The following is a 27,571-nucleotide window of genomic DNA, read 5'->3' on the forward strand; positions in this document are numbered from 1 at the left end:
AAAAATCTTTCCTTTGCAATTCACACTGAATAACTTTCCACGAGGCTCAAACTAACTGCAGTAATAGAATGTAGTTGATATTGGATTAATCTTACCAATTTGATGCATGTGGTAAGGATGACGGTTGCTTCAATCTTTACTGTACCAAAGATGTATAAATGTAAATTGTGTTTTCTGAACTGGAGCTCTCTTTAATGTTGACTTCTAGCTGTGTTGCAGCTAAACCCGTGCCCAGATCCAAGACTGCAGACGCTCACACACAATTAATCTCACAAATTTATGAATGCCAGAGCATGGAGCAAAATGAAAACAACTGGAGGAATGTATAAGGGGAATAATTGGACTGTATCCAGATGTGCATGTGTAAAACATCACCAATTGACTCCTCCCCCATATCCTGTCTGAAGAAAGGAATTTTTTAAAAAATAAACTAGGGTTATTTGAAAGAAGTTGTGGTGTCTGAATGAAATCTAATAGGCAAGATTAGTGGTAATTAAGTACATTCTTTGCTCCTTGGGGTTTTTTTTTTATTTATTTTGGTTTGGGTTTTTTCAACTCGTTTAGTATTGTTGAATTTAGCAGATTCATTGTACTTTCAGTGTTACAGCTGGAGCTTTTGCTACACCTATTTGAGCTGCAGGGTAGAAGAGGAGAATCACAAGGATTGTATGAGTGTGTGTGTTGTGCATTGAAAATTTTATGAGTAGCAGCAGGCGCTTGTATGTTGTGTATCATGATATTTTTGTCGTGAACACTAGTTGAAAGGCAGAGGGACACTTGAAAGGTTTTATAGAGAGAGACTTTCATAAGCTGAAAAAAAAAGCAACGTCCCTTCCTCATGTTGTATTTGCAGATTGGAGTAGAACTGAAGGTAACAAACACGCTCTTACACAGATTTTGTTCAGTGGCTGGCCGCAGTGAAAGAGGACTGTCGCAGTGTGTGCACTTAGGACCAGTGCCTCTCCTCTCAGCCACCGCTGTGTACTTTTTGACAGATCTACAGTTACAATGGGGATGGAAAAGAAGAAAAGGGGAAGGGAAGGAGAAAAGTCTAGACTGGAAAAAAGTCAACTTTTGCTTTGCTGCTTTGTTGGTTTAAAAAAATAAATAGATAAATCTATTTTCCCCCTAATTATTTTCATGCACTTTTTCTGTTCTTCCTTTTTAATCAATTGAATTGCCCACCTTTAAATACTTGTGTGCTTTCTCAGCACAAACTTTTCCTAGACATTTTGTAACACTTATTTTTCTCCCCAAATTAAAATAGCAGAAATCTTGGCTGAGTTTCACAAAACACCCTCACAGGCTTTCTCTACTGTCTTATGTTTACTTTGGTTCTATACCCAAATAAGTTGAGAAAAAAGAAAGAAATAGCACTGAATCTTCTTAAGAGCTGCAGTTGATACTTACTGCGAGGAAGACTCGTACTGTTCTTTTTTCTAGTCCTTGCTCACACAGCAGTGTCCCTGAAGCCAAGGACATGAAAATAAAAAAAGAAAATTCTTTGGGGTTTGGACCACGAGACTCTAGCCACCTCCCTCCACAAAAGCCTTTATCACAGAAACACTCTGTGCCGATTTATTTTCACAAAAATCTTGTTTTGGATTTCAAACTTTGTTTTAGCTATGCTTAAAATGGAGTTGAAGCAGTATTACTGTTTGGTTTCTGTTGAAGGGATGGGCTAGAACTTGGGCTTTCTGTGCTTCAAGGAGTTGGACTTTGGTGGTTCCCCCCCCCCCCCCCCCCCCCCCGCCCCCCCCCCCCCCCATGGAAAAGGACATGTTAAACTGTCCAGGCAGGCTGATATTGTTGCCAGAGATGTAAAATTCTTGCACTTAAAACTGAATGAACACAGAGGCATGATACTGTTTTTACACCAGGTATAAAATTGCCAGACACAAATCTGATTTAACAGAATACGGTTTTGAACTTAGTGTCACAATGTTTCCACTAGAATACAGTGAAAGATATTTTTGAGAAATAGCGATAGACCTTGGATAAAGAGCCCCAGGTTCATCTGAAAATGCTTTATAGTTGGAAAGACTCTTTAAAAAAAATAATTCAGATTTGCCACAGCTCGTCATGTTGATTCACTGAAGTTGCAGCAGCTGTCGAGGTGAGATCGAGTTGCCTTGGCAACAGCACATATTGTATAACAGTACCACACCACCATCAAACCACTGAGGTGAGAAATAGTTTAAAAGCATTACTAAATTTTTATGGTACGTCTGCTACATTTGCAACCTTGCGGTTGGCTAAGTTTACCCAGCTTTGCCTTCCCGGAGCCCAGAAAGCTCAGCTGCTGAATACTGTTTGGTGAAGAAAGGCTGGGGGTGGGGGAATCCCTAATTTGTGGGGTTTTTTGTAAACGCTGAAGTTAAGGTATCTCTGTATAACAGCTCTTGTTAATTGTGCTCATGCTCACAATGCAGAGTTAGTGCTGTACACAAATGCATTTTTCTCTCCTTTTTATACCTTCTGTTACGAGCCAGAGTGACTTTTTTTCACTGTTTTAGGTTATGAAAGCAGGAGATATTTAAAAAAATCTCTTAAAACCTGGCAGACAAAGCCCCCAAACATGAAATTGGCCTTGTTTGATGGTTGCATTACAAGTTTGGGCGAAATCCCTAAAGCATTCAAATGGTGAGGTTTCTGTCTTTTGTGATGACACCTAGGTACTGTGCTTGCTTTCCAGTTTGCTTGCTTTCCAATCCTTTGTGCTTGCCACAGCTGTTCGATTTAATAGAATATATAATCACTTCCAACCACATTATTCACAAGGGATATCTGTTTGTGTGCCCCACCCTGTATATCATACATTCCGCTAGAGAACTTCAAATCTAGTGTTTTACCAGTCCAGTGGACCCCAAAAGCTCTTTAAGGCTCTTTTCAGTGTTTCTTTACTAAGAAGCATGTGTCTTGGGGGAGGGGTTGGTCATGTAAATTTTTCACCTACCGTCACCATTATTTCACTTCTTTTTGGTTCATTTTGACCAAGGTTCAGATCACCTTGAGTCTTTTTGGGGCTGTGATACTTAGATGGCTTTTATTAGGAATCTGGCAAAAACCCCCAGTGGCTAAGTTATTGCATACTTTTAAACTTCAATCTGAAAACGAACAAAAACCCGAAAAGAACAAAAACATGGTATCAGCCTTCAGCAGTGGGGGGAGAAAGCCACGAGAGGAGCAAGTGTTGTGAAAACCCTGCAAATCACAACCACCTGGTTAGAGTAGCGAGTCCCATGTAACTTAAAGAACTGACTTCAGTCGCAATGTCCAAAAAACAAGATCCTGCCCAAAGCACTAGTTAATAATTATTGCATACAGCTTGGAGGCGGCCCAGATTCTGCAGTGCTGTTGGATCCTCTCATGGGTTTGCGCATACCACAGTGATTATTGAATGCTTTTCCAAGGTCCATTGTATGTTCTTACTCGTGGGATTTGGTGCCTCTAGTGTTGAGCTGTGGAACTATTTAACAAAGCTGTGTCAACAGCGTACCTGCTCTGTAGTGATCTCGTGGTCTCTGTAAGCTCAGTTGGTTTAAGTGTGCCATACGGACCTGAATTAAATGAATTCTTGTGCCTGGGAGCTGATCTGGCTATAGAATATTTTGTAAAGGTTATTCATAGCGTACTTAAGCGTTGTTGGAGTCGCTGCTGCTGTTCTTCAGAACAAGAGGATGTGCACAAGGCATCTCTCCTGCTCCACTGTGTTTCTGAGAGCTGGCATACTCCTGGGTGGCCAGGAGAGACTTCAAGGTTGTCCCTGGGTACAGTTTGTTCGACTGCTGTACTTGGAGCGAGGGCAGCCGGGTCATGCCGTATCGTACCGTGCTGCCCACTGAGCCAGCTTACAGCTGCTGTGGACCCGAAAGCACTGCTGCCACAGCTGCACAGGAACCTGTGCTGATAACCTGATTAAACCCCTGGGAACAGGGCTGTCCCGCACCCGCGTTTGTGCTCGGTGTCCGAGTTGCTTGCGCAGAAGGGTGCCATGCTGACAAAACGCAGCCTGGCAGGGCTTCCCGCGGTTTGTCTCTTGTGGCCTTAAAACAGGTGATGCTGTATTCGCTTTCCCAGTATCGGCCAGTCTAGCAAAGGATATCGGAAGTCTGTGGGTTTTGAAGACTGGGAAGAAGAAAATGAAGTAATAGTGATGAGGGAGGAATCTTTCCTTACAGCAGACTTTAAAGCCTATTAAACTATCTAGCCCAAGGAGTACTTTGTTCCGAGCAGATGCAGTTTTGTTGTGTAGTTGCACAGCTTGACACTTCATACTTAATTTAAGTGAGGCTGCATGGAGGCAAGCAGTTATCAGTTTGTAAATAATCCTCATTTTCTTACCATGATATGGTTTTGCAGCCTTTGAAATAGGGTCTAGCTGCAACATCAGAGGAAAGAGGATGTTACTGGAAGACTGCCAGGTGACCTCCGAGCTTTTAGTCAAGGTGACAAGGATTGTTAGCCCTTGGGGCAAGAAATGTTGTAAGTATTTTTACAGTGCCATTTTGAAATATTCTTTAGGTGCTCCTGCAATGCAAGTGATGATAACGCTCCTGTTTCTAGTCCTAAGTAGCAGTAGATTGACAATATCTGCATTTCTCAGACCTGCCTACCTGCTGCGCCTGTTGCATTGTAGACTGACATGTTTGAAAGTGTATTTTTACCAGTAATCAGAATATGATGCATTCTACTGAGCTGTCTCTCTTTATTAACCACAAGTAACAGACCTAATAACTATAGCATTTTTTGGCTGAAACATTTTTTTAATTGCTTATTTTAGTTGCCTGGGGGAGTGAGCTAGCCTATTAAATCTTCCAGTAGTTTTAAATAATAACTTGATTTTTGGAATCTATATTATATTAGCTGAGGCAACCAAATTATTGTTTTGGCAGTCAGAGCACAACATATGTACCAGAGCAAAAATTATTAGGAAGGAGATCAGAAAACTGATTAGTACATCAGGCTGTTAGTTGTCACAAACGATTCTGTGTTCTGCCCAGGAGAAGCTTTGTTTTTTTCCCTGTGCAGCTTTGAAGGCAGTTTTATCTTGGTCTGTAGAGAAAAGTCATCACTATTTTTGATTTGTTGTTAACCTGCCACTGGGGAATTGTATAGTAGGTGCACTCCTTTGTTCCTCTTCTCCATTTATCTGGATATTATCTTACTCATAGGTTGGATCCTTAAAGAAACGGTATTTGAATTCATTCTGTCTGTCTTTATAATGGCAAATGAGGGCGGCTGGTGGTTGAACACACCTTTTTGGAAAGAATTACCATAATGCTTTCTTTTGCGTTAATGTCCTGTCTCTGCCAGTGTGGAGGGTGCAGACCAACATCTGCACGTGCAGCAGATCGAGTCATTAAATCATCCCCTAGCTCGGTTGTGTTTCAAGTCTTCCTGGCAGTCTGCTTGTCTTCATGGTTGTCATCACCATTGGAGGTGACGTCCTCTCTTCTCGAGGAAGCGAATATGTATCAGTTACGATCCATAGTTCGATCGCTTTTGTCACGATGGCCACCTTGGCATATAAAATTGGAGTAGAATGAGCATATTCCTGGAGCCTCATGTCTCTGAAGCTCAGTGCCATTTTCAACAGGAATAGCAATGACGCTCTGACTGCCCCCACTGATGCTCCCCTAGGTCCAAGTGTCAAAAGCTGGGTGGGCAGTCAGTTCGCCCCCCGTAACTCTGAGAACACCGCTCTGATACCCACCGCAGAACACGTGTGGGGTGAAGCACTGTGTGTGCCCCATGGATGGAGGCTGGTACAGGTGTGCGCACAGTCTGTCTGCAAGAGCTTTGACTTGGCTACCTGGCTTCTGGGAATCCTGCGTAAGGGACTATGACCCTTCTTTTCCAATTCGGAACAGTTTCCATGGGGTAAACGAGCATTTCCAGGGAAGTGTTGTCATATGGTACCTTAGCTGGAACACATCTATTTTACTGATCGCTAGAATGTGGGGCCTCAGAAAAACTAACACGCTGAAGCAGGAATAGAAAGCAATCATTTAAGTATCAATTGGTGTACGCTTGTGTTCTGTTAAAGTGAAATTTGCCATTTTCCCATCTGTGGAGTCAGTTAATAAGCCAGAGAGACTGGAGATGGCATGGGAATGGTAAAAAGCACGAGTGCAAGAGACAGTGGTGACTCCAGTCTGAAAAAAAGGGTTGTACAAATAGGATTGTTCTTGTTAGATTTAATAGTGTGAGATTAATCTCTGCAGATGAGATAGGTTACAGGACTGGGTCCGGCATCTGTTCTGCTATTTGTTTTTATATAACTTCTAGTCAATCCTTGGCTATTGATAAAGGTAATGAAAGCAGACTATAACTTTTGGTGCGAGTAGCTTTTACATGATACATCATCTTTTATGAGAGGCATCCCACATGCTAATCCATGTTTCTAAACATATCCAATGTGCTATCTGTTTATCTAAAATTTCCACTTCTGGTTTCCCACTTTTGCAGTGCCCTTCTGATTTTATTACCTGGCTAACAAGTGAGAAGTAAACTCAAGGTAGTGGTTTAAACATTTTGCAAGAAAAGAATAATCTTGTTACTAAAATGTAGATGAACAGTTAAAAGCTGTGATTTGATTTCTGTTTCTACTATTTATCTTGTTAGTCACTTTAAGGAGATACTGTCCATGGAAAATCAGACTTCAGTCTGCAATTTTGTTATCTGTTAGATTTAAACAAAATTTACGATAATGAAAAAGCTAAGGAAAAAAAAAATCTCCACTTTTGACATTGTGTATTTGACAGCATTTTGAAAAGTAACAATTCCTGTCCCAAATCAGATCAGTGTGTTTGGGAAAGCAGCGAGTGCCAGGCGCTGAAGAGCAGCTAAATCTAATGGCCTACTGCAGTCCCCACAGCAGACGGCTGGGCAGCATTTGGCTCACTCCCTGGCTTCATGAAACTTTATTTTCCTTGCGTGGGTTCCTTTTTTTCTTTTCTAACGCAGCTGGGGGCATCCATAGGAAAGGATTCCTGGAATCACAGAATTCTTACCCTCAAGGATGCTTGACATCAGTGGAGATCATAGCTTAAGTATGTGCTTTGTTTAAATAAACTTTTGTTTAAATAAACCTTTGTAATTTTTAAAAAAGTTTGTCAGCTTTCACAGAGGAAATGCAAAAGTCAGTCACTTGTTTGATTTTGTCTGTGTATGTTGGAGAAAACAATATTCACAAACATACAGCATTAATTTTAAAGCTACAGGATGGTAGTTGGTTGCTTAGAGGAACAGGTAGAAACTTATGCTGCTGAATGCAGTATTGGTTTTGTTTGTTTGGAATGAAAACGTCAGATTAATGTCTCTGCAAACTCTCACCCATAAAATATCGTGCATCTTCCCTTTAAGTTTTCAGTTTCATAATTAATGTTCATAGAGAGTGTTTAGATCTCTTATGAAACATGTAAAGTAATAAAATAATTGTTGCCTAAGCATTTAAATGCCAGTGCTTGACAATGGGTTAAAAATACTGCACATTTTTGGTAACGCTAGAAGCCCTGATGGGTGGAGTACGGCAATGGGCGTTGTAGTATGGATGGGTTTACTAACCCTTTGCTGCACCGCTGAAACACAAAAAGGCTGAAGTAATGGCCAGCAAGAAAGTGGATTCTCAGGAAGCTGTGTTTAATGAAGCCTGTTTAAAAACCTTTTCTGAGCAAAAGAGATTTAGTGTTTTCTGCTGCAGGAGGAGCAAGGTCTTTAACCATTTTCTAATCACTAGCTTTTTCTTGTAAATACTGTAGGAAAAGCATTTGCAAGAACAGCTTTAAAGAGTTAGGAAAGCACATTAGCAAACAGTTGCCAAAATATCTCTTTCTACGTACTCTACCCATGTTAGAATAATGAAATTAAATGAAAGATGTTTTTTACATCTGGTTTTGGATCTGGAAATAAGTTGATACAGACAGAGGTTCACTGGACAGTTTAATTACTGTAATAAATTTGCAGTAAACCTTGTGGAAATAATATTTTCTTTTTTCACTGTGAAGACGGGTACATCCTTACATAAAGAGAAGCCTGCTTCCTTCTTTGTCTTATTGTTGACAACTATAAATTTTCAGTTAGTTTTTTGTAATGGGTAACTACACATAAGAAATCCCATCTGTATGAAAAACTGTGGGAAGTGTAGGCGTCCACAGAGGTGGTCAATAAGCTGTGCTGCTACCAACAGAAACTCTAGGAAGAAATGCCATTTTATTATGCTTTTCAAAAATAGCCTCTGAAGATTCCACATGGGTGCTTTGTGGGAGGGCATTCCACACTGTGGGAGCAGGACCAGTGCCTTTAGGCATCTGAGGTCAAAATGTGAACAAGGACTTCAGACATTTACAGTTGTGTTTCGCCCTGCTCATGCAAAAAATCATCTCAACAGTTTAAGGAGAGTTTATATAGCAAGCTTAGTTTGGGGCTAACCAACACTTCATGGGCACAAGTTACATGAAACCTAGAATTCTAAGTTCTCTATCATTTCCATAATGACCTTCTTTGCTGTGCACATGAACATGTTCCTATAGCCTTCATGTAAGACACGTGAAATGATGCTTTTCTGCAAATTACTAGCCACTGAGATGATGGACCAACACCCTACCCTACCAAATGGAAAAGAGGAGTAGCTACTCCTGGGTTAGGCTGGTGCCCAGCCAGGAGGGGATAAAGGAAGGTGTGGTGTGTTCTTTCCCAGAGTCTTGACCCCTTTGTTGCTGGAGCAGAACCAGATGTTGACCTCTTCTCTGGAAGATGAAGGCATCTCTCTATGGATTGAGTCTCCTGCTCAGCTGGACTTGCCATTGCACTGTGGAAAGCAGCTGCCCCTCTTCTCTGGGCTGGGTTTGTCCTCACAGTTTGTTCTGTAAACTCACAGTTCTCACGCTGGGTAAGTGCGGGGTGCTGTTGCCTTTCAGCCCCGCGCTGATAAGTGGTTGCACCATTCCCAGTAACTAGTTCTTTAGTTCTGTCGTTAGAGCCCTCGTCTCACACCTCTGTCTCAAGCTGCGTCTGACACACCACTCCGAGCACCTTCCTGAGGCATGTGGCATGGGAGCCAGGACTTCCAAAAAGCAGTTTTGGGGAGAAGGAGCTAGCGGGTGCAGGGCTAGAGGATGCAAAATTGGCTGCACCGGAGTAGAGCAGGGAGGAAAAGAGAATGCGCTTAAAACAGGAAAACATTTGAGAATCTCTGAGTTAGGCTGTGTTTTTGGTGAAAGTTGTGTGTCATCTCATACAGCAAAGATGCTAGCTGCAGTGTCAGTAGTGGAGTGGGAGTAGGGCTGAGTTCCAAGGAACTCTTACTCTTTTTATGTTGGGCTTGCTTTTCTGTTCACTCAGGTAATTTAGGTAAGAGGTTTACATGCATCAGTTGCAGAGTTTTTACTCTTACGACTTTAAGCTGTTGATTACTGAGGCACTTGAGAGAACTGAAAGAAAGGGGGGGGAAATGTTATTGAACTTAGCAGTTTATACTAGCGCTTCATTTTCTTTAACTTCATTTTTTCCCCTAATATCTATTACTGCTTCTTAGCGAAGAATAACGTGAAAGAAGGGTTGAATGCTGGAGCTTTCTCAACATTGCCTATTAATAGCTATCCCCCACAACCAAGCAGTGGCTCAGCTTTTTCCACGGCATCTCTCTTTTAGTTAAAATACCTCATTATCATCAGGTGCTGTACCGTGAATCATTACAGGATCACTGAAAGGCCTGGTGATGGTGATGCATGTGTTCTTTGTTCCTCAGTTGCCTCCAGGAAACGTTCAGAACATCTCCCTCCCTGTTTGGTGTCAACCCCACACCGATAGCTGTGCCTTTGATATGAAAGATGATGCTTTCCCAGCTGTTTTCTGTCTGGCTTCCTAAATAAGACTGTATGTCACTTTTCCCCAATTCCTTGAATTATTCCACTAGGTTTTTGTTAGATCAATTAATAGTTTTGATCCGGTATTGAAAATTTCTATCTTCACATGTTTATTTTATATGCCATTAGTAAGTCTGTCTGCCAACATACCTGTGCAGCAGTTGCTTCCATAACCCTTTCCTAACATTATTCCCACCTCTGCAGCCCCTTGTCTAGGTCACCGTGTGTTATATTTATCAGTAGGTCTTTCTACATTCTCATTTTCATGTTTGAGATACTCTAAACTGCTTTAAAGTCCTCTCCTCTGGATTCTTTGCCCTCACACCCCCACCTCCCCTTTAGGATCTGGATAAATACAGAACATGTGTTGTGATTCTGTAATTAACAGCTTTCTTTTTAAGCAGTGCTGTTTCTGTGTGGATGTGTGTGTGAGGGTGGTGAGGGTTTCCTTAGACTGTAGGGTAAGTGGAGAACTTACAGCCTAATTCAAATTAATTCTGTTCTTATGAAGCTCAGCTCCTGACATGAGTCAATCTTTTTGCTAAGCGATCCGAGTATTGTTTATACTGTGAGAATCTACAATCCAATGGCTATTAGATTAATAATCTAAATATAAATAATTTATATTTTCTCTATATATAAATAGTCTAATTATTTAGATTAAGGGACGTATGCCTGTTATTATATACAAAATTTTCCTCCTTTTCAGTGAGTATAAGAAAAACTCGATGCTGTGCTTCTTTTGGAGGTAGGCTTGTGTCCTAGTGTTCTGAAAGGGTCTGGGGTTTTGTTTGCGCCTGCTGAAGATATTGGAGGCAGCTGCGGTCACATCTTCCCTTCCCCTGGAGAAGGCGGTAGTGTCTGATTTGTATGACCGAGAGATACGGTTTCAGTCTCTTTAAAAACGGTGACCTTCTCCACGGAAGTCCCCAGAAGTAGTGGGTTTTGACCGCGTACAACCTGCGGCCTCTGCGTTTCAGTAGTTCTTGTCTTTAAAAACATTCCTGGCACCAAATGTCCTCAGCAGGAGTTGTGAGAGTTGGATGTGGAGATGGAAGTGAATGCAAGAAGAAAAAGGGGACTTGGGGCTCACCTGTGGAGGCCCTGGGCAGCTGCCAAACGCATTTGAGTTTAAAATCTTAGTCTTGTGTTCTCAGGCTGAAGTGTATTTTTCCTCTGTCTGAATTGGGTTCTCTACCTCCCCATTCCTAAAGTGCAATATCAGGGCAGATTGAAATGTATTTGAGGTATTGCGTTTCCATCAGGGAATGTGAATTTCTTTTAACTGTGAATTTTCCAGGCTTATAACACTTCGGTTTGGTAGGATTATTTTTTTTTTTTGAGAAATGGCAATAGTTCTGTAATGTATTTTATTCAAATATACATGCATTTAGCCTTGTCTATTGCCATGTACTTTTTCCTGACAATTACTAGTGATTATATAGTTTGGTAATGTATTAGTATAAACCCCTCATTATTTCAAACTATTCAGTGTAATATATGATTAGACATTGAAAACAAATCTCAACTGATGGACTATCTAGTTTTTATAACCTTGGGAATATTCTCAGAGGGGAATAGAATGTTATTTCAGCAAAAGTAATGAATTGAGAAAGTAATTAAAATATACATTCAGTTTGGGTGATGTAAATGTAAAAAATGGATTACAGAAAATCAAACTGCTGAATATGATGTTTAAATAACTCTTAGGTAGACTTGGAATATTTTTAATGAACATTTTATTTCAGTATTTTTGAGGCTTGTGGAGGGGAAACTAGCTGAAACATTTTCTTTGTTTTGTATTTATTTTTAAAATTCTGTAGCATGGACAGCTTTGCAATAAGCTGTCCTCCCTGCTTTGTGTCTTTTTGTTTTTCGGAAACAAAATGAGTGGAAAAAATGTTTGTCTAAAACGTTCTTTATTACTTTAGAACATGTTAAAAGATTATCTCTGTTGATACTAGAATTAACTATGGGTGAACTTAGCTCATGGGCTACTAATGATGGTGTTTACAACAGGAAGGCTTAGTTCTATGAATTCCGTTTTCAGAATTGTTCCTAGAATGAATACATATATGGAAAATTATAAACTTGGGAGTTTTAGTACTTAATAGTTTGTTTCACTATTATAGATTCCTTACTGAAATTCAAGTTTGTAACCTATCTTTGTAAGTTAGTTATCATCATTTTACTTGGATTTTTGTTGCCACCATGCCTCTTTCCCGTTAAAACAATCTCAATATGTTGGTGTTAGAAAATGGTTGTAATACTTTTTTTTCCAGCAGCAGTTCCTTGTTGGTTGCAGTATCTGTTAAAGTTAATGACATTAAGGAGTAATGGAGTATATCTTTCAAAGCACAAGTAATGAGTAATAGGAGTGTTTCGACACAGTGTTTAAAGGGAAAGGAAAAAAAAAAATCATGGTATTTGGTTTCCTGCCCAGAACTTTGACTGACTGTCTGGGAATTCATGCTGTATGTCAATGTTCTGTAGAATCAGTGTGCAAACTTTGGAGTGATTCTTTACAAAGATAATAGTGTCCTGCAAGTTCAGGGCCAGCGTATTGATATTCTACAGTATTTTGAGTCAGTGTTGGTGAAGACCTGTATTTTTGAGGAAGTGCTCCATTTCCTAATAAATATTTCACTTTTGTCCAGAGGAGCAGAGGTGTTGTCTTTCTTGTCTGTAATATAAATGTATACTATAAAAATTCAGCATTTTTGCAGATGTGTTTCAGCTTTGAGATTTCAATATGCCTTTTTCGTTGTCTTTTTTTGTGTTTGCAATAATGTCATTGCCTCTTGCGTTGTCATGGTGTGTTTATAGTTCTGAAACTCCTGGAGACTTTCTGTGCCATTGTACGTTTCGTAGGTTCTTTGAAACGGCTGAGGTTAAGCTTGTGTAGACAGCTCTGCTGGAGCAAAAATTTACATCTTGTTTATTGACTCTTTGAAGTCTTATTTTCATAAATCACTTCACCAACAATAGCTATCCAAGCTGCATGTTGCAGTTTTTTAGAGCATAATGATGCTAGTTCTCACAGCTATTTTGATCATTGCTATATCATATGGATAATTGGGGTTTTTTCTTAGGAAAGAGCTCCTTCCCTAATTGTATTCTTGGGGTGTCCAACTGACAGTATCTTAATGGATATGATTAAGTGGATGCAGGTGTTTGTTATCTTAACACAACTTCTAGTCTACACAATGGTATATTCAATTTGTGTTTTCCTCCCTAAGCAAGCAGCATGGAATAAAAAAGGGTGTTGGGTATGAATGAGAATAATACTTGATTGCAGGAATCCAGGCATGGGAGAACTGGAATTCTTTAAAGATGATGTTGTTTTATACAGAGGAGAAATGACATTTTAAAATGTCTTAGCAAGAAAAGACAAGGTTTGGCGTGAGTCGAGGCTGGAAGAGATGCATAGAAAAATAGAAAAATTAAAATATTATTTAATTATTAGTAAGGGTGATATTTTGCAACAGCAAAAGGCTATTACCACAAGATTCTTAATCTGCCGGTTACTGAAGACCTCATCCACCACACAGAAGCAAGGGAAATGCCTCCTTCTCCCAGGTGCTGATACTCTTGAGCGAGAACTTCATTGCCCAGTTTTCATGCTCACTGCTCACAGCAATGATGATGGAGTCTCTGGTTGACTGAGCCTTTGTGGCTGCTTTGGTGGAAATGAGTCTGGTAACCAGAAGCATCACAGATGTTGTGTCCCAGCTCCAGCAGCCCGCTCCCCCATGCCCCTCGCCCCGCACAGTGCCGGGACGGCTTTGTTCAAAGCTCTGGGCTGCGGCACCGCACGATCTGTCTCTTAGCAGAAGCCTCTAGCTGTCACCTCCAGTGTAGTGAAACTAATTCCACATGACTGAAAATTTGCTTTAGCTTGGTGCTGGTGGAGTGTTTCACCGGCCTGTGTCTTAGCTCTGCGCTCTGTTCTAGCTGGCTGCAAAACCAGAGCTTTGGATAATCCATCACTGGGCGTAAGCGTTGTCTGCTCTGGGTCTGCAGGAGAACTGCCTTCGGTGCCAGGCGCTTGACAGCTGTAAGGCTTTGGTGTACGGGTGTTACCCTGTCACCCTGATTTGGCAAGGACACAAAGGTGAGCGTGTATGGAACTGAGAAAGGTGATCTGGTGATAAACGAATGAAGTTCTGCCATCGCCCAAAAGGGCAGTGATGACGCTCAAACAGTTGTGGTTATTTCTGTTTGAGGATGCCTCTTCCCTTCCAGAGGTGTTGCTCTGAGCTTCCCCAGACTGTGGTACCTCCTGCAACACCTGTCCAATTTCACCATCTGCCGTGGTGTTTAAAGGGAGCAGGTGGCCAAGGTGGCAGAACTTGTCCCCCTGTTTCAGATGTGTGTTTGTTGAGGTATGCCCTGAGCTTGATGTGCTTTTCCCTTAGGGTGATCCTGGAACAGGACCTCTGTTTTCTGTGGAGCTGAGGGTACAATCAAAGTAGCTGGCCGAGTGTTGCGTGCCCTTCATGGTACATGCATTCACATGTGAAAAACCAACACACAGCTATCAGAAAAGAGCTGTTTTGAGTGAGCAACACGTGGAAGTTTTCATTTAATGTGCAGCATCTGCAGATTGAAAAATGCTGTGTATGGCAGCTCTCCTACACACGCTTTCCTTCACACGTACTCCTAGTGGTAGGAGTCAGTAGTAGACTAACACTGCCTAGCACCTTGCGGTCACTTTTTTTAATTACAGTACCTTTAAAGAATGCTTTGATGCTGCATCTTATGCTGCTGTCCTGTAGCTCTCGACTGGTCTTAAGGCTAATAGTTTCATGATGTCTTGGATGATCTCCTAACCTTTTTTTCCGTGTTCCCACGCCTGTGTTGGTCAGGTTCCTTCTTCCCAGTTCAGTTATTGTTCAGGGCTTGCTATGACAGAGTCTAGAATCCCTCGTTGCGTTCAAGTACCTACTGGGGCAGACGATGTACATTGAGAAGTGACTTCTGTCTTTAGAGGGTTATGGTCTAGAGGCAGCCAACGGTCAGTTTGAAGAGCAGCTTTGGCTGTGAGCTTTGGGAGCCTTTCAGTCTGGGGAAGTTTTATGGAAACTGTCACCCTGATGAGTGTTTCTAAGGAGGTTTCAATCTCATCGCTATGAATTTCCAAGGGCAGAGAGTTGCAGGTTTTCCTGCAAAACACCATAATTATTGTAGGATAGCTTTTGTCAAATTCTGAACACATTTCAAAACCCAGTCCCTTGAAGATTTGATGGCATATGTCACTTAGCATTTGAAGGTAATATTCTTGATATAAAGTAGAAATAGAGCTTGATGACTGTGGTGTATTCAATTTTCTTTGTTTATTGAATGTAGGAGCATCCCCAGGGCTACTTATGTTACAAAACCCCAGAAATGTTATTATGATAGAGTAAGCAGGTGGTTTTCCACTCTTTTGTCAGAATTCAACAGTTTTTATTTGATGAAATTAAGAAGCCAATGTATATTTATACATATTATGTAGAGCAAGGAAGGAGATATCTTCAGACAGTTGTCTCAGAAGTTAGTGTTTTCCATGACCCAAGTACCTTGGCTTGCTTAAAAAAATTACTAAAAAAAAACCAAACCCAAAAAACCCAGAAAGAAAAAAAGCTGAAATGTACCTTTCAAAAAAATTCTGCTGTTGAAAAAAAAAAAAAAAAAAAAGGAGGGGTGCTGGGGGAGAAGTCTTGACACCACAAGCTCTGTCGTAGCAGAGTTTCTCTCGGATGTCTGGAAAAAGTCTTATACTTCTGGGATGCTTTCCAAAATATTTTCAGTGACCATTGCCACAGGCGTGAACCTCTTAATGCATTTTGCAGTAATCTCCACCACAGTGAAATTGATTACTGTCTGAAAGCTTCTAATGATAACAAGCAAGTAGGACAGCATAAATGCCATGAACTAATTTCTGTGTGTATTTTGTTGCATCTTCGGGAGTCTTGCAGAGACAGATGTGTTGCCTCAGGAAAATCCTGCTTAATGTTTTTTACGTAATTATGTAGTTGCATATTTATAATTTTGATTTTAGCAAGAATGATTTTTTTTTTCCACCCACGCATGCTCATGCACAAAGGATCTAAGTGTCTCTCCAGATACTTCAGCTGGTACCCAAAGAGAAGTATCTGGTGGCTTCCTGAGTCTGAGCTTTTCTAGGGCTCATTTTATAGAGACTGAAATGCATTCAAAAGCTAGAAGAGTCTTCAGAAATGCCTTTCCAGCAGAAAACAATGGTACTGTAGCCAAGGTGTATCTTCTTCGTATACCTACCAAGGAATTTCAGGAGGCTTGTAAGTAAGAGGCTATCTTTTTATGTGCAGATTAAGGGACACCAGGAAGTTGAAAATTCAGTTAAACTTACTATGGTTTTTTTTTCAGTCTTAACTTAGTATTCCTAATGCAAGAGGTCAGTAGAACTGGAGAAGTTCGTCCACCCAGACTATCACCTTCTGCGCTTCTATTCAAAGAGAACAGGTTGCAGGAATTATGCAATTAAAAAAAGTCCCACCACCAAAACATATGTGGGTGTACATATATATAAAAGTATCTTTATACACACATTCGTATATATGTAATAAGCAAAATTGTAAACTGCATGAATAGAAAGCTGTACCCAGCTGAAAAGTCGGATCTCCCAGGAGCTGGTATGTCATTGTCACTCTGTGCCCTCTGCCAGCACAGCCATGCTGCACCTTCATCCTGCGCTGTCGCTCCCCCACCACTGTGATTGTTGGATGATCTGCAGTAGAGTGAAAAGTAAAAACTTGAGCACCGCTAGAGAAAAACAGGCTGTCGCAAGCAGACTTCACCGCAAGGGATAAAAAGGTCAAAGGATCCTTTTTTCGCCCCGCTCTACCTTTAGAGCAGCCACTAGACACATCCAGCAGAATTTTTCCAGACTGTCAACCAGTTCATCAGTCGGGGCTTTCTCTCAATTTTAAATGCCAGCACCACTTCAGTTCAGAGGAATTGCTGGCTTCTTTCCCAGACAAGATTTCCCAAATTCAAAATGACCTTTCAAGATCCTAACTAACAGGAGCTAAACAGAGATTTCCTCTTCATCAGACCCATTCTCGGATTGATCCTTTCCTGACAGCACATCCCCGCAGCACTGATCGGTGGAAGACCAGCCCTTCCAGTTGTGATAATAAACGCCTCCCTTGAAGAGGGGCAACCTTCAATCATGTTGAATTTGTTATATATTCCAGAAACGATTACACTTCTGTTTGATGCCCTGATTAACTAAAGGCAGAGGGAGTACCAGTGAAATAACTGGAATTTTTAATTTTTTCTTTTTTTTTTTTTTTTTAACCCAGCCATCCAGGCTCTGCACTAACACCATGGGATGCCTGCTCAGCCACTCCTCGTATTGAGGGAAATCACAGATGGGCAACGAGAAGGCTGTTTATTGGGTACCATGGCATGGGGGCTGCTGGGCAGGCAGCAGCCCCATGGAGTGAGCTTGGTGCAGCAGGTTTGTAGCTCCCACTCAAGGGCCAAATTAGCGGCTCAGCACAGCACTCCCCAAGGATTCTGGTTGTTCGTCGTTGTGTGCTGTGCCCATCCTCTCCTTCGGGCAGGGAGAAGGAGGCGTTCAGGGCTGCTCAGCCCTGAGCAGGTGGGTTGTGAGGTTCTGCTCTGGGGTGTGCTGTGGGAACACAAGCTGCAGCTTCAGCTCCCTGTAAACCCTCAAAGTTGGACAGCTGTGCTGCAAAACAGCGATGTAGGGACATCCAGTATTTGTGTCCTTCTATGAAGTCTTGAAATGTAGCAGGGCAGTAAACTCCTTTCAAGAAAGACACTAGCGACCATTTCTTGAAGGGATGAAGTGTTTCAGCTACAGAGTCTTGTGATTCTATTCCTGAAGAAGTTTGGGCAGAAGGAAAGTGCAGAAACAAATATAGTACTGGATCTTATTGAAGAAAAACACTGTGGGAACTGAATAACACGCTGTACAATGAATGACAAGACCAGACTAAGGACTGATTTAACATTAGCATCAGGTTTAATCTCATAGTTGAAGTCAAAAGAAACACCAGAGATATAACAGGCCTCTTGAATTTTTTTTTTTTAGTAGTATGGTGTGGGAAAAGGTACCAAAAGATTGGGGAAAAAATCAGAAGTGCCACGAGTGCATGTAACTGCCTAGAAAATCTATTACAAATGCAAAATATAAAAAGATGATAACTCAAACCTGAAACAGCTTGTTTCTATCATCAGATCTTATTCAGCTGCAGTTTCAGACTTGGGATTTTCAGCTTCAATTTGTATAGCGAACTCACTGTCTCCACCATGGCAGAAGGTAAAGTAACACTGAGGGAATATAAGATCTGTAATTTGTGCTCTGTGCCATGTGCTCCGTTCTTCTAAGTCTGCCTTATTGCCCTAAGCCGTTGTCACAGTGTGGTATTGAGACTTTCAATTTGTAGCTCTTGTTCGATTCTTTAGCATTTGCCCAGAGTTGTTTCTCTTGCATGTTGCATAATGGTTCTTCTGTGTCTTTGTTGATACTTCATTATGTATATGCCTGTATGTGACAGCTCTCTAATATGTCATGGTGAATTATTCCTGGCAAGGTAGATACATGTAGTAAAATTGCTGTCTGGGTAACGTACATCCGTTGTGGTGTAGCCCAGCTACAGAGTTCTCCTGGCACAGTGAGAGTGGAGCAGGAGGGGTAACGGCAGTGCGTCGGGGAGGTGTGATCCACCTGCCTTGCGAGGGGTCTCGGGGAGCAGGACAATAACTGTTCATTTTTTGCCTAAAGTTTTTGTCTGAAAATTTTCACTTGAGCACATAGGGAATCATTTGTACATATGAGCACACTTCTTGATGCCCGTATGGCTGGCTTTCTTGAAGAATGAGGATGTATGGTGGTTTGGATCTGGTTCAGTGGCCGAAGAAAAGAAATTCTTGGAAAAGTGCTTGGCTTTGGTGCTTTATTATCAACAGCTAAAGCCGTGTAGGAGTTGATGGTATAAAACTGGAGGGAGAGGTGCATAGGTAGAAGAAACATGGTCTTCTCATTTTCAACTTTATTAAGGATTCTTTTGCTACGCTTTTCGTAAAAAAATCTTAGAGTGTTTTTGTATGCGTTGTTTTTCTGTGAAAGCAGCTCCTTCTTAATTTTATAGTTTAGAATTATGTTTTCTACAGCTGTACCCAGGAGCATGTTCAGGCTCAAATCCCACATTGCTAAGTTGTCTGTAATAAAATAACTTGCTTTGTTTTTCTTCAAAAGTTTGGAATAATATATAAGTATCTCACGCTTCGTTTTTCAGCATATGCTTTAAAGCCAAGTGTGGTAAAGCAGAGACCATTGTGAAGATGCTGTGTGGCTTTCTAAACTGAGAGAGAAAAATAAACTGAAATAGAAACACAGTAAAATTCTCTTGGGTATATTTAGAATATGGTTAACTCTTGAATATTGATTTAATACTGTAAAAGTTGCTATGAGCCATCTTAATAGTTTGCATTTTCGTCAAATGCCACAGACTAGGTTATTCTGCACTGGCAGTGAGAGCAGCTCCTAGGTGTCAATGAGTCTGAGCCATGCCTTTTCAGGAGTAAACAGGCATAGTTTCAGCCCACCACCTTATACTTCCTATTTTTTATTTCTTCTTCTTCTTTCTTGAATATAGATGGCTGTGGCTTAGCAGCTTCACAAACCACTGCTTCTTGTGTCTGTTCCTGTCTGTAAAATGAGGGTAATGATCCAGCCATCTACAAAAAGTACAGTGCTGTAGAACATCGTCGGCTTGGTGTTACTGTCTGCTCTGCTGCTTAACTGCTTTACCAAATTGTTGCTCAGCTTTGGTGTTCCACCTACACATTTGAGCACCCTGGTTGCCCAGAGCAGCTGTGGGTGTCCCATCCCTGGAAATGTTCAAGGCCAAGTTGGACGGGGCTTGGAGCAGCCTGTTCTGGTGGGAGGTGTCCCTGCCCATGGCAGGGGGCTGGAACTAGGGGATCTTTAAGGTCCTTTCCAACCCAAACCATCCTGTGATTTGATGATTGCAGGACACCTTAATGATGCCCTGCCATCACTAGCTGCTTGCAGAAACAAGGTCTAGCACGGTGCCTGGGCGTCAGGTAAGTATTAGTTACTAATGTGGAAAAAAACATAGTGTGGTGTCAGTCTGGAAATCTAGTTGAGAGGCAGAAATGCCTATGTTTTTGTCTAGTTCCCAAGCTTTCATTCAAAGCTGTCCCTCCTCAGTTTAAGATTTTAAAGGAGTTTACAGTTTTCTGTCATTAATACCTAACACTGGTGTGAGAGGCATTTCATGGACACCTCACTTGGCTCCCAGCGCGCAGTAGTTACTCTTTGAGAGCTGTACTTTGGGTACAAATGAAGCACAGAATGAATCCTGCTCTGAACCAACCTTTGTTCCAGCTTTTCCAGCATGGCTTGTGTTTCCAGTTGGGAGTTTGATTTCTTTGAACTGGCGGTCCCCACAGTTGGCATACATGGGTTTTGGTTGGTGTCACAACCCCCCAGTTAGAGACTGGTGTTCTAAAAAGCATTACAGAGTGGTGAGCAAACCCGCTGGATGCCCCAGGATGTAATGGCCAGCACCCGGGCTCGGGCCAGCCTTTCAGCATCCGACAGCATATATTTGAATGTTTGAATTGCCCTGCATGAATTCTGCTTCTGGTCCTCAGGATAAAATATGGGGAGTAAAGTTTGCCCTGTGTGTTTCTGTTGCCCCGTGGGGATCTGGAAGAGACAAATAAAAATCAGAATCACCTTTGAGAACTGGAAGAAGCTGAAATAATTTATTTATTTGTTTATTAATTACATCTCTTTCCTTTGAAGCAAAATAATTCTTCTTTTCCCCTTCTAATTCTTCTGATTCCCCTTATAACCCAGTTGCTGCCACCGTGACCAAAGTTTCTTCTGCTGCTGTTTGTATGGAGCCTACAAAGTTCCAGAAGCAGGGAATGCTATCTGCCCCTGGCTGAAAAATGAAGTTCATGAGCTTGGAAGTGAGACCTCACTGGGGGAAGGGGAGGTGCTGTTGTATATTTTGCATCCCTTGTGCCATTTTGGACTTTGGCGGTATTTATTTTTAGTACATTTAAACACTGCAGAAGGAAGGGGCAGTTGTAATATGGCATATTTACATTGTGCTGTCAGTTCCTGGCAGCCTGCTCGCCTGTCAGAGAGCAGAACTAGTCCATTAAGGATGTGAGTGCTACTTATGCCCACAAGTGGTGAAACACGGTCTCAGGAGTGGGCAGGCCCCCCTAGGCTAGCAGGTTGGTTTGTTTTTCTAAGGTGCATTATGGGGATTTTTGTATTTTTTTTTCTTTTTTTCTTCATGTTACAGAAGCAGGAATGAGCCGTGCTACCTCCCCCTTTTTCCTTCTTCTCCTCTACTCTGTATAGGAAAAAGAGAGGCAAAGTCTTTACATGAGATCAGCGTGTGCTGGTTTTTCCCCTCGTGTCACGCTTAAGTCCTCTGCCCCATTATAAAAATAAAAATCTATAAATAAAAAAGAACAAATGCTGAGGGGGACAAACTGGACCCACAGTTATGTGCATGTCATCGCTTGTAGCAGTGTGCCTAGCCCCATTCCTCCCAGGCTTCATACATTCCCTATTTCTCATGCGGCCAGCCTCTCAGGATGGGAAACAGGCACAGAGTCACAGATAGTCCTGGCCGGGGCTTTTTTTGCTCTGCCATAACATAATATTAATCGAGCTAAGGCTGAAATGATGTTGGGCTCATCTGCTATTGAATTAACTCACGCTCCATTTGTACATTTATTTTTTTCCTCCTCTCTTTGTTTGGGCGGGGGACACTGGCTATGGGTTTTGCTGCCACACTTTAATGTTGCAGTAGTACCTTTCTCCTGGAATTAAGCAGTATTTAGGTCTGATCTCTCGTATGTGACATGCTGTCTGTTAGTTTCAAGCATAGGCACCCCGTGATTTCCCTTTCTTGGAAGCCGTTCTGTCTCACATGTGGGTAGGAGGCCATGTAAACAAATACCAGCCACTTCTTGCCTTCGGTAGGCATTTCCTTCTTCCTGGTGGTACAGAAGAAACACTTTCTCACCGTTTGCCATCAAATGTTTCTCAAACTTTCCCGCTTGTGGAATTTTTGTTTAGACAATCAGATTCTTGGTATAGGTTTGGTTTGTTTTTTTTTTCATCAATTTTATTTTTACTCCTCTGTGGTTGCTTGGTTTGTCAGTAAATAGTGTCTGTCAGAACGAACACTTCATCAGGAACTTCTTACGTTTCTGGTAATTGTATAGTAAATCATTATAAGCATATTCTGTAATAGCGAAAGGTAAAACTAAAAATGAAGCTTATCTAGGTTTTTTTCTGAGTTATGATGGAATAAAAAACATTGACATTTCTGTCCTAAAGGTTTTAGGTTATATACTAAAAAAAAAAATCTTAAATGTTTGAAGTGGAAAACAAAGTATCTTACATTACCATGCAGTCCAGCTTTCAACTGAAAAAAACTATTTGCATTTAATTCAAAGTCTAATATGGGTTGTCCTGAATTTATAGCCTAGGATATTTTTCAGGTGTGTGTCACTTTGTCTCAGTAGCGAAGCTAACACATCGTTACCTTTTAAATGCTACCAGAACTACTTGGCACTTAAGTTTATAATATCGAAACAGATCAGATCAATAAAAATCAGTATTGGAGGACAGGGTACTTCTAATTTTTATACACAAATACCTGATCTAAAAGTTCCTTGTGTAGTTTCATTTACTACTACTTATTTATTTTTTAATTGATAAACTATGAATTTACTTTGCTTAGTTTTATTTCTCTCCGGGGTGCTACTTAGTGAACAGATGACAGTATGCTCTCCCTTCAGGGGGAGCCGCAAAGGTTTGGAGGGTGTAAATTCCCTGAAAGCGGAATATAGATGTGAACTGTGATATGTAGCTATGGACTGGTGCAGAACTAGACTCCTTCACCAGAATTATTGTTAGGTGAAAGAGTGAAGATTACACATGTGTGTGAGCTTCTGTGGGTAAGAATTTCTAGGATGGCTAAGCCAGAGGCAGTTTGAAAATGCATCGCATTCATTTTATGTAATACTCCCACGCTGGGTTTGATAACTCTTGTATTCAGCAAAACAAGGCAGTAGAAACCATGCTTTTCCAGAATGGCCTTTGAAATAAGTTTTTTTCCTCAACAGAGTCCTGTTGTGAAGCTGTCTAGGAAAGTGAGCCATTGTTGGACAAGTCACTCTGTTTTTCTAGTTTTGCTCTTAGGTACGTTCTCATCCAGTTTAGTTTTGCAATCAGCTGAGGCTTGGCCAAGTCGCGCTGCATCTGCCCTCGCAGGATGCACATCTCAGCCTCGCTGGGGCTGCTGCCAGTTCTCGGCGGTGGAAGGTACTTCTGCCTGTTTCTTCTGGGAGATACATATTGAGGAAAGTGACTCCTTGTTTGGTTTCTCCTTTTGCCCTATTTTATGGCATACGGTAAACTGTTATTCATATTTCTTACTGGCACGACCACTGTACTTGGTGTCCCAGTTGACAGTGAGTGCAATGGGTGCTAGACCTTTACACCCAGTTCTGGTGATGGCTAGGCAGAGCCTACTCGGGCTTGCTTCATGTTGGCAGGTAAGGGACCGTGAGGGACTCCAAAGCTTTCCAACACTGGTGATTTGTTGAACTCCTACAGAGCCATTGGGTAGCCAGGTTCACAAGAACCCCATTTGGTGTCCGCTGTGCAAATTCCAGGGCATAAATCCTCTCCCCACTCCATTGCTGCCATGGTGATGGCACTGGACTTCACAGTACCTTAACGGCCTTTGAAAGCTGTTAAACTCTGTGCCGTTTAGTACCCTCGTCAGCAATTTTATTGTGATGGGCAGAAAGAGAATGGGGGTGTGAGGGTGCAAGTGTTGCCCCACTTGTCTTTGGATCGCTTCTGCTTAGCATCCGGGTGTATTTGCAAGGCAAAATGGAGAGGTTTGCCCTGGTTTATCTGTCGGTACAAGGACTTCAAGGAAGTTAAACGCAGGGAAGAGCTAATAATGTCAGGGCTTTTTTGTTCTGACTTCATAAGGTAGCTTGGGAGCATTACTGGTCCTTAATGTGGAGTCACAGGAAGCATGAAACCTAGAAAAGGTGAAATCATAGTGGTTGTGCTGTAAGCGAGAGTTGTGATGACAGCGCAAAAGGAGTTGGCTACAGTAAGGGTGAATAGATAATTCGTGCTGTTTGGAGAAGCCACCTCATTAGTTTAGTCTAGTTTTATTTGTATATGGTATATGTAAAACCTCAGTGGTGGTATGATTTTGATTGATTTGTGTGATTTTTTTGTATTCCGCTGAAGGAATGAAAATTTATCCCTGGGATCATCGAATGCCATCCCTAAATAATTAATAATAGTAATTCTAGATAGAGATTAATTTTATGTCCCAGGTTACTCTGGTTGCTATGGACATGGTATAAGAGTTCTGTATTGATTAGACACTTTCATTTTAGTTAAGTCTGATCCTTTTCTTTTTAGAATTCAGAGGAATAAAGAATAGTAAATGTAGATGCTTATGTATTTGAGATGGAATTTTTTTGTTAGGAAAACATTTTTTTGTTTGTTTTAAAAGGATCAGTGACAAAGAACTAAAGTGAGATTTCATTTCTCTTGCAGGCATGTCTATAAAAGATAAGCAGACATTTCAATTTTGGATATTTCCTTTATGATAATAAATGTATTAAAGGCATTACCAACTAAATAGAGCTTGCTGAGACCAGGCTTCTTGGAGACCGCACATAGTATTGGTTTAATTTTTTTTTTCTTTCTTCCCCTCCCCCGCCCAGGAAAAAGAGAAGAAGTATATGCTTCCTTTGGACAACTTGAAAGTGCGAGATGTTGAGAAGAGCTTCATGTCTAGCAAACATATCTTTGCATTGTTTAACACGGAGCAGAGGTAAGAAAATGTGCTATTCTGCAGATACTTCTATGAAACTGTATTTAGCTGAGCATTTTAATAACTGGGAGTGCAGTCCTGGTATTTCCACTAGGTTGAGTGAACAAAGGTCTTGATACTCTTGATTTATCTGCTCCTTTACTGTTGCATAATTGTGGGATGAAAGGTTAAGTGTCCTCCTAGCCACTCACGGGGTGAAACAGCTCAATGGTTAGTCATCTAGCTCTTCTGTATGGCTGAATAATCATCTCATGATCCTATTTTTGTTTTGTTTGGCAATCACCTAGGCTTACCAAAACATTCATGACTTCTGTACCTTGTGACCAGATTCAGCTGGTGTAAATCACAAAAGCGTCGTTGATTTTCACTTTCTCTGGTGGAAAATCTTGTCTGTTTATAATCTTGGGAGTCATTCTATCATTTATTTGGGTTTAAATGCTGCTGAATGGAGAGCAAATGGGATTCCTCTGCTTCCCTAATTAATAGGGTCTTTGCTTTGTAGTGTTTGCCTCATACTTTTCCTTTCGGACTCCATCCTCTGATTGAAGTGGTGTGGGTGCTTTATGGAAGCCTACTCCTGATGCACAGCCGGTTCAGATGACTGTGCACAAATAACTCAAGGAAACATGACAACACCGAAAGACATGCAAGTGACCTGTAAATTTTATTTTTTTCCTTACTGGAGAGTTGCATTTGCAGCTGTCTCAGTGGAATTGCATTTCAGCGGATCAGGTGCAATTTCTGTAAGTTCTTTTTCAGGAAAACAAGTAAACTTAATTGTAGTGGTAGCATGGATAGATACCCTTGTTTTCTGCTTTTTTTTCTGCTAATTCCCTTCACACCTGCTCCCCTTTGCCTTGCCAAATCCTGGCAATACATTCGGATGTTGCTGGAGATGGTGAGGGCTGGATGTGGTTCCCTGCACAGCCAGCTGTTATTGCTCCTGAACTGGCCAGAAATAGGCCTTTCAGAAGCAAGGAATGCCCCTCCCTCCCATAAAGCAAAAGCAAACCACAGGATTTCTGGACTGTCAAGTTTCTGCTGGCCCCAGAAGCGTGAGGACGCAATGTGACTCTTGCTCTGAACTACCCCATGAAGGCTTTGCCTACATCTGCTGACATCTCAGCTAGCCTACATGTGGATGTGGTCTGCCAGGAGATGCCCTTTGAAAGTATGTCACGCACATACTTGCTGGGAATAAGATTTCAAACACTTGACCACTTGCATTTCTGGAGCACAGAAAAAAGCTTTGAAAAACTGTTCATGTTTTTAAAAACATAAATGCTTTTCAGATGCTGGAAATTAATGTAATTCTGATTATTCTGCTATGGATATGTGTGAATCGTCCCAACATTGCACAAACATCAGTCAAGAAGGATAACTTTGTCCTGGTGGCTTGGTATCAGCTGTACATATTAAGTTCCTTCCATGAGATATCTGTTAATTTTAGCTTATTGTTTTTCCTTTGTTTTGGCTAATGGCTTTGATTATTTTCATCATCTTTAATATTAATCGATAAAATGCTGTGAAAATCCAAGAGAAGCATAAGTTTCCACTGGCAAGTTTGGGATTTCTTTGGGTGTTACATAGCTGCAACATTCATGTTTTCACTGGATCTTTGTACACACTGGACAGCCACAATTTCAAAATCGGATGTCTAAAATGTTTGCCGTGTCTGTAATAACCCTGCCCATTTCGGCCGTGAGTAGACCCTCCACCATCTGCAAGCTGCTCTAAAAACATCCTTATATCTATATGGGCATGTTAAGACATGACAGCATAGTGATAAGATGACAAAATAACTTTGCCTTGGGAGAGGCTGTTTGTGGAGACAGTCCTCCAGCTTGAAAGGAGGCAGAAGTTGGTTTTGAAGAAATATTTATTGAATTCTGATTACGACAGCGATTCCTCTGTTACTGTAAAGCAGCTGATTGTTTTATATTTCTAAAAATCTGCCTGCTGGTGCAAACTTGATAAAAAGAAGTTTAGTATCGCTTCTCACTGTCCCCTAAATTCATAGATTGCATCAGCAGAAGCAGGGTTAGTGCCGCTTGAGTAAAGTGATCTGGCCCTCAACTGAGGACCATGTTCCCTGTCCCACATTGTTGGGGAAACTGAACCCGGGGATCGGTAAAGATTTGTTGAAATAAGGAGTCTCTGTGGTGTTTTACTTGATGCTAATCCCTTGATTTCTGGTTTCTAGTGGGGGGTGTGAATGTGGCTTGCTTTTCAAAATTCATGTAAAAATTAACTTAGTTTCTGGCTATAGTGGTTTTGGGTGGGGTTTTTTGGGGGGTGGTGGTTGTTTTTTTTTGATTAAAAAAAAAAAATCCTTAGCAATTGAGAAAGAAATCGGCTTTCTCTCTCTGAGTTTGCCCACTGAGGGTTCTGGTTATGGAACCATTTTGCTGTGTAAGATGTAGATCATTAAAGAACAAAGGCAAAATCATCTGTTCCAGCTTCCATGATAGCATGGAGATTATTCTGTGTCTCTTCTCTTCCCCCCCGCCCCCCCCCCCCCAAAAAAAAAAAAAATCTGAAGCTTTTTTTTTATTATTATTGACTCTGCAAACTTTCTTAATGTTCAATTAAAGTATTTTACTTTTCAAGTAAAGTCCCTTTAGGATACGAATCTTAATAAGCTTGTTCTCTTTTTCATTCCCAGCCCCTCACTGCATAGGTATTTGCTGCAGCCATATGTTTCTGATACTGTACATTTCAATAGTTTCCTGGATTATGCACTGCATTTTTTCCATTTATGAAAACCTTTCC

General features: G+C 41.2%; 1 protein-coding gene across 6 annotated transcripts in view; it reads left to right on the forward strand.

Annotated features, from left to right (window-relative positions):
• Positions 1-27,571, forward strand: part of DNM3 (dynamin 3) — a 186,084-nt gene that overhangs the window by 92,569 nt on the left and 65,944 nt on the right. For all 6 annotated transcript variants that reach the window (XM_040610499.1, XM_040610500.1, XM_040610496.1 and 3 more), the window contains exon 16: positions 24,690-24,799. In XM_040610499.1, coding sequence (XP_040466433.1) covers positions 24,690-24,799 — 110 coding nt within the window. The remainder of the gene's footprint in view (positions 1-24,689; positions 24,800-27,571) is intronic.

The sequence above is a fragment of the Falco naumanni genome, chromosome 11, assembly GCF_017639655.2.
Source record: "Falco naumanni isolate bFalNau1 chromosome 11, bFalNau1.pat, whole genome shotgun sequence".
In the NCBI taxonomy this organism is placed as follows: domain Eukaryota; kingdom Metazoa; phylum Chordata; class Aves; order Falconiformes; family Falconidae; genus Falco; species Falco naumanni.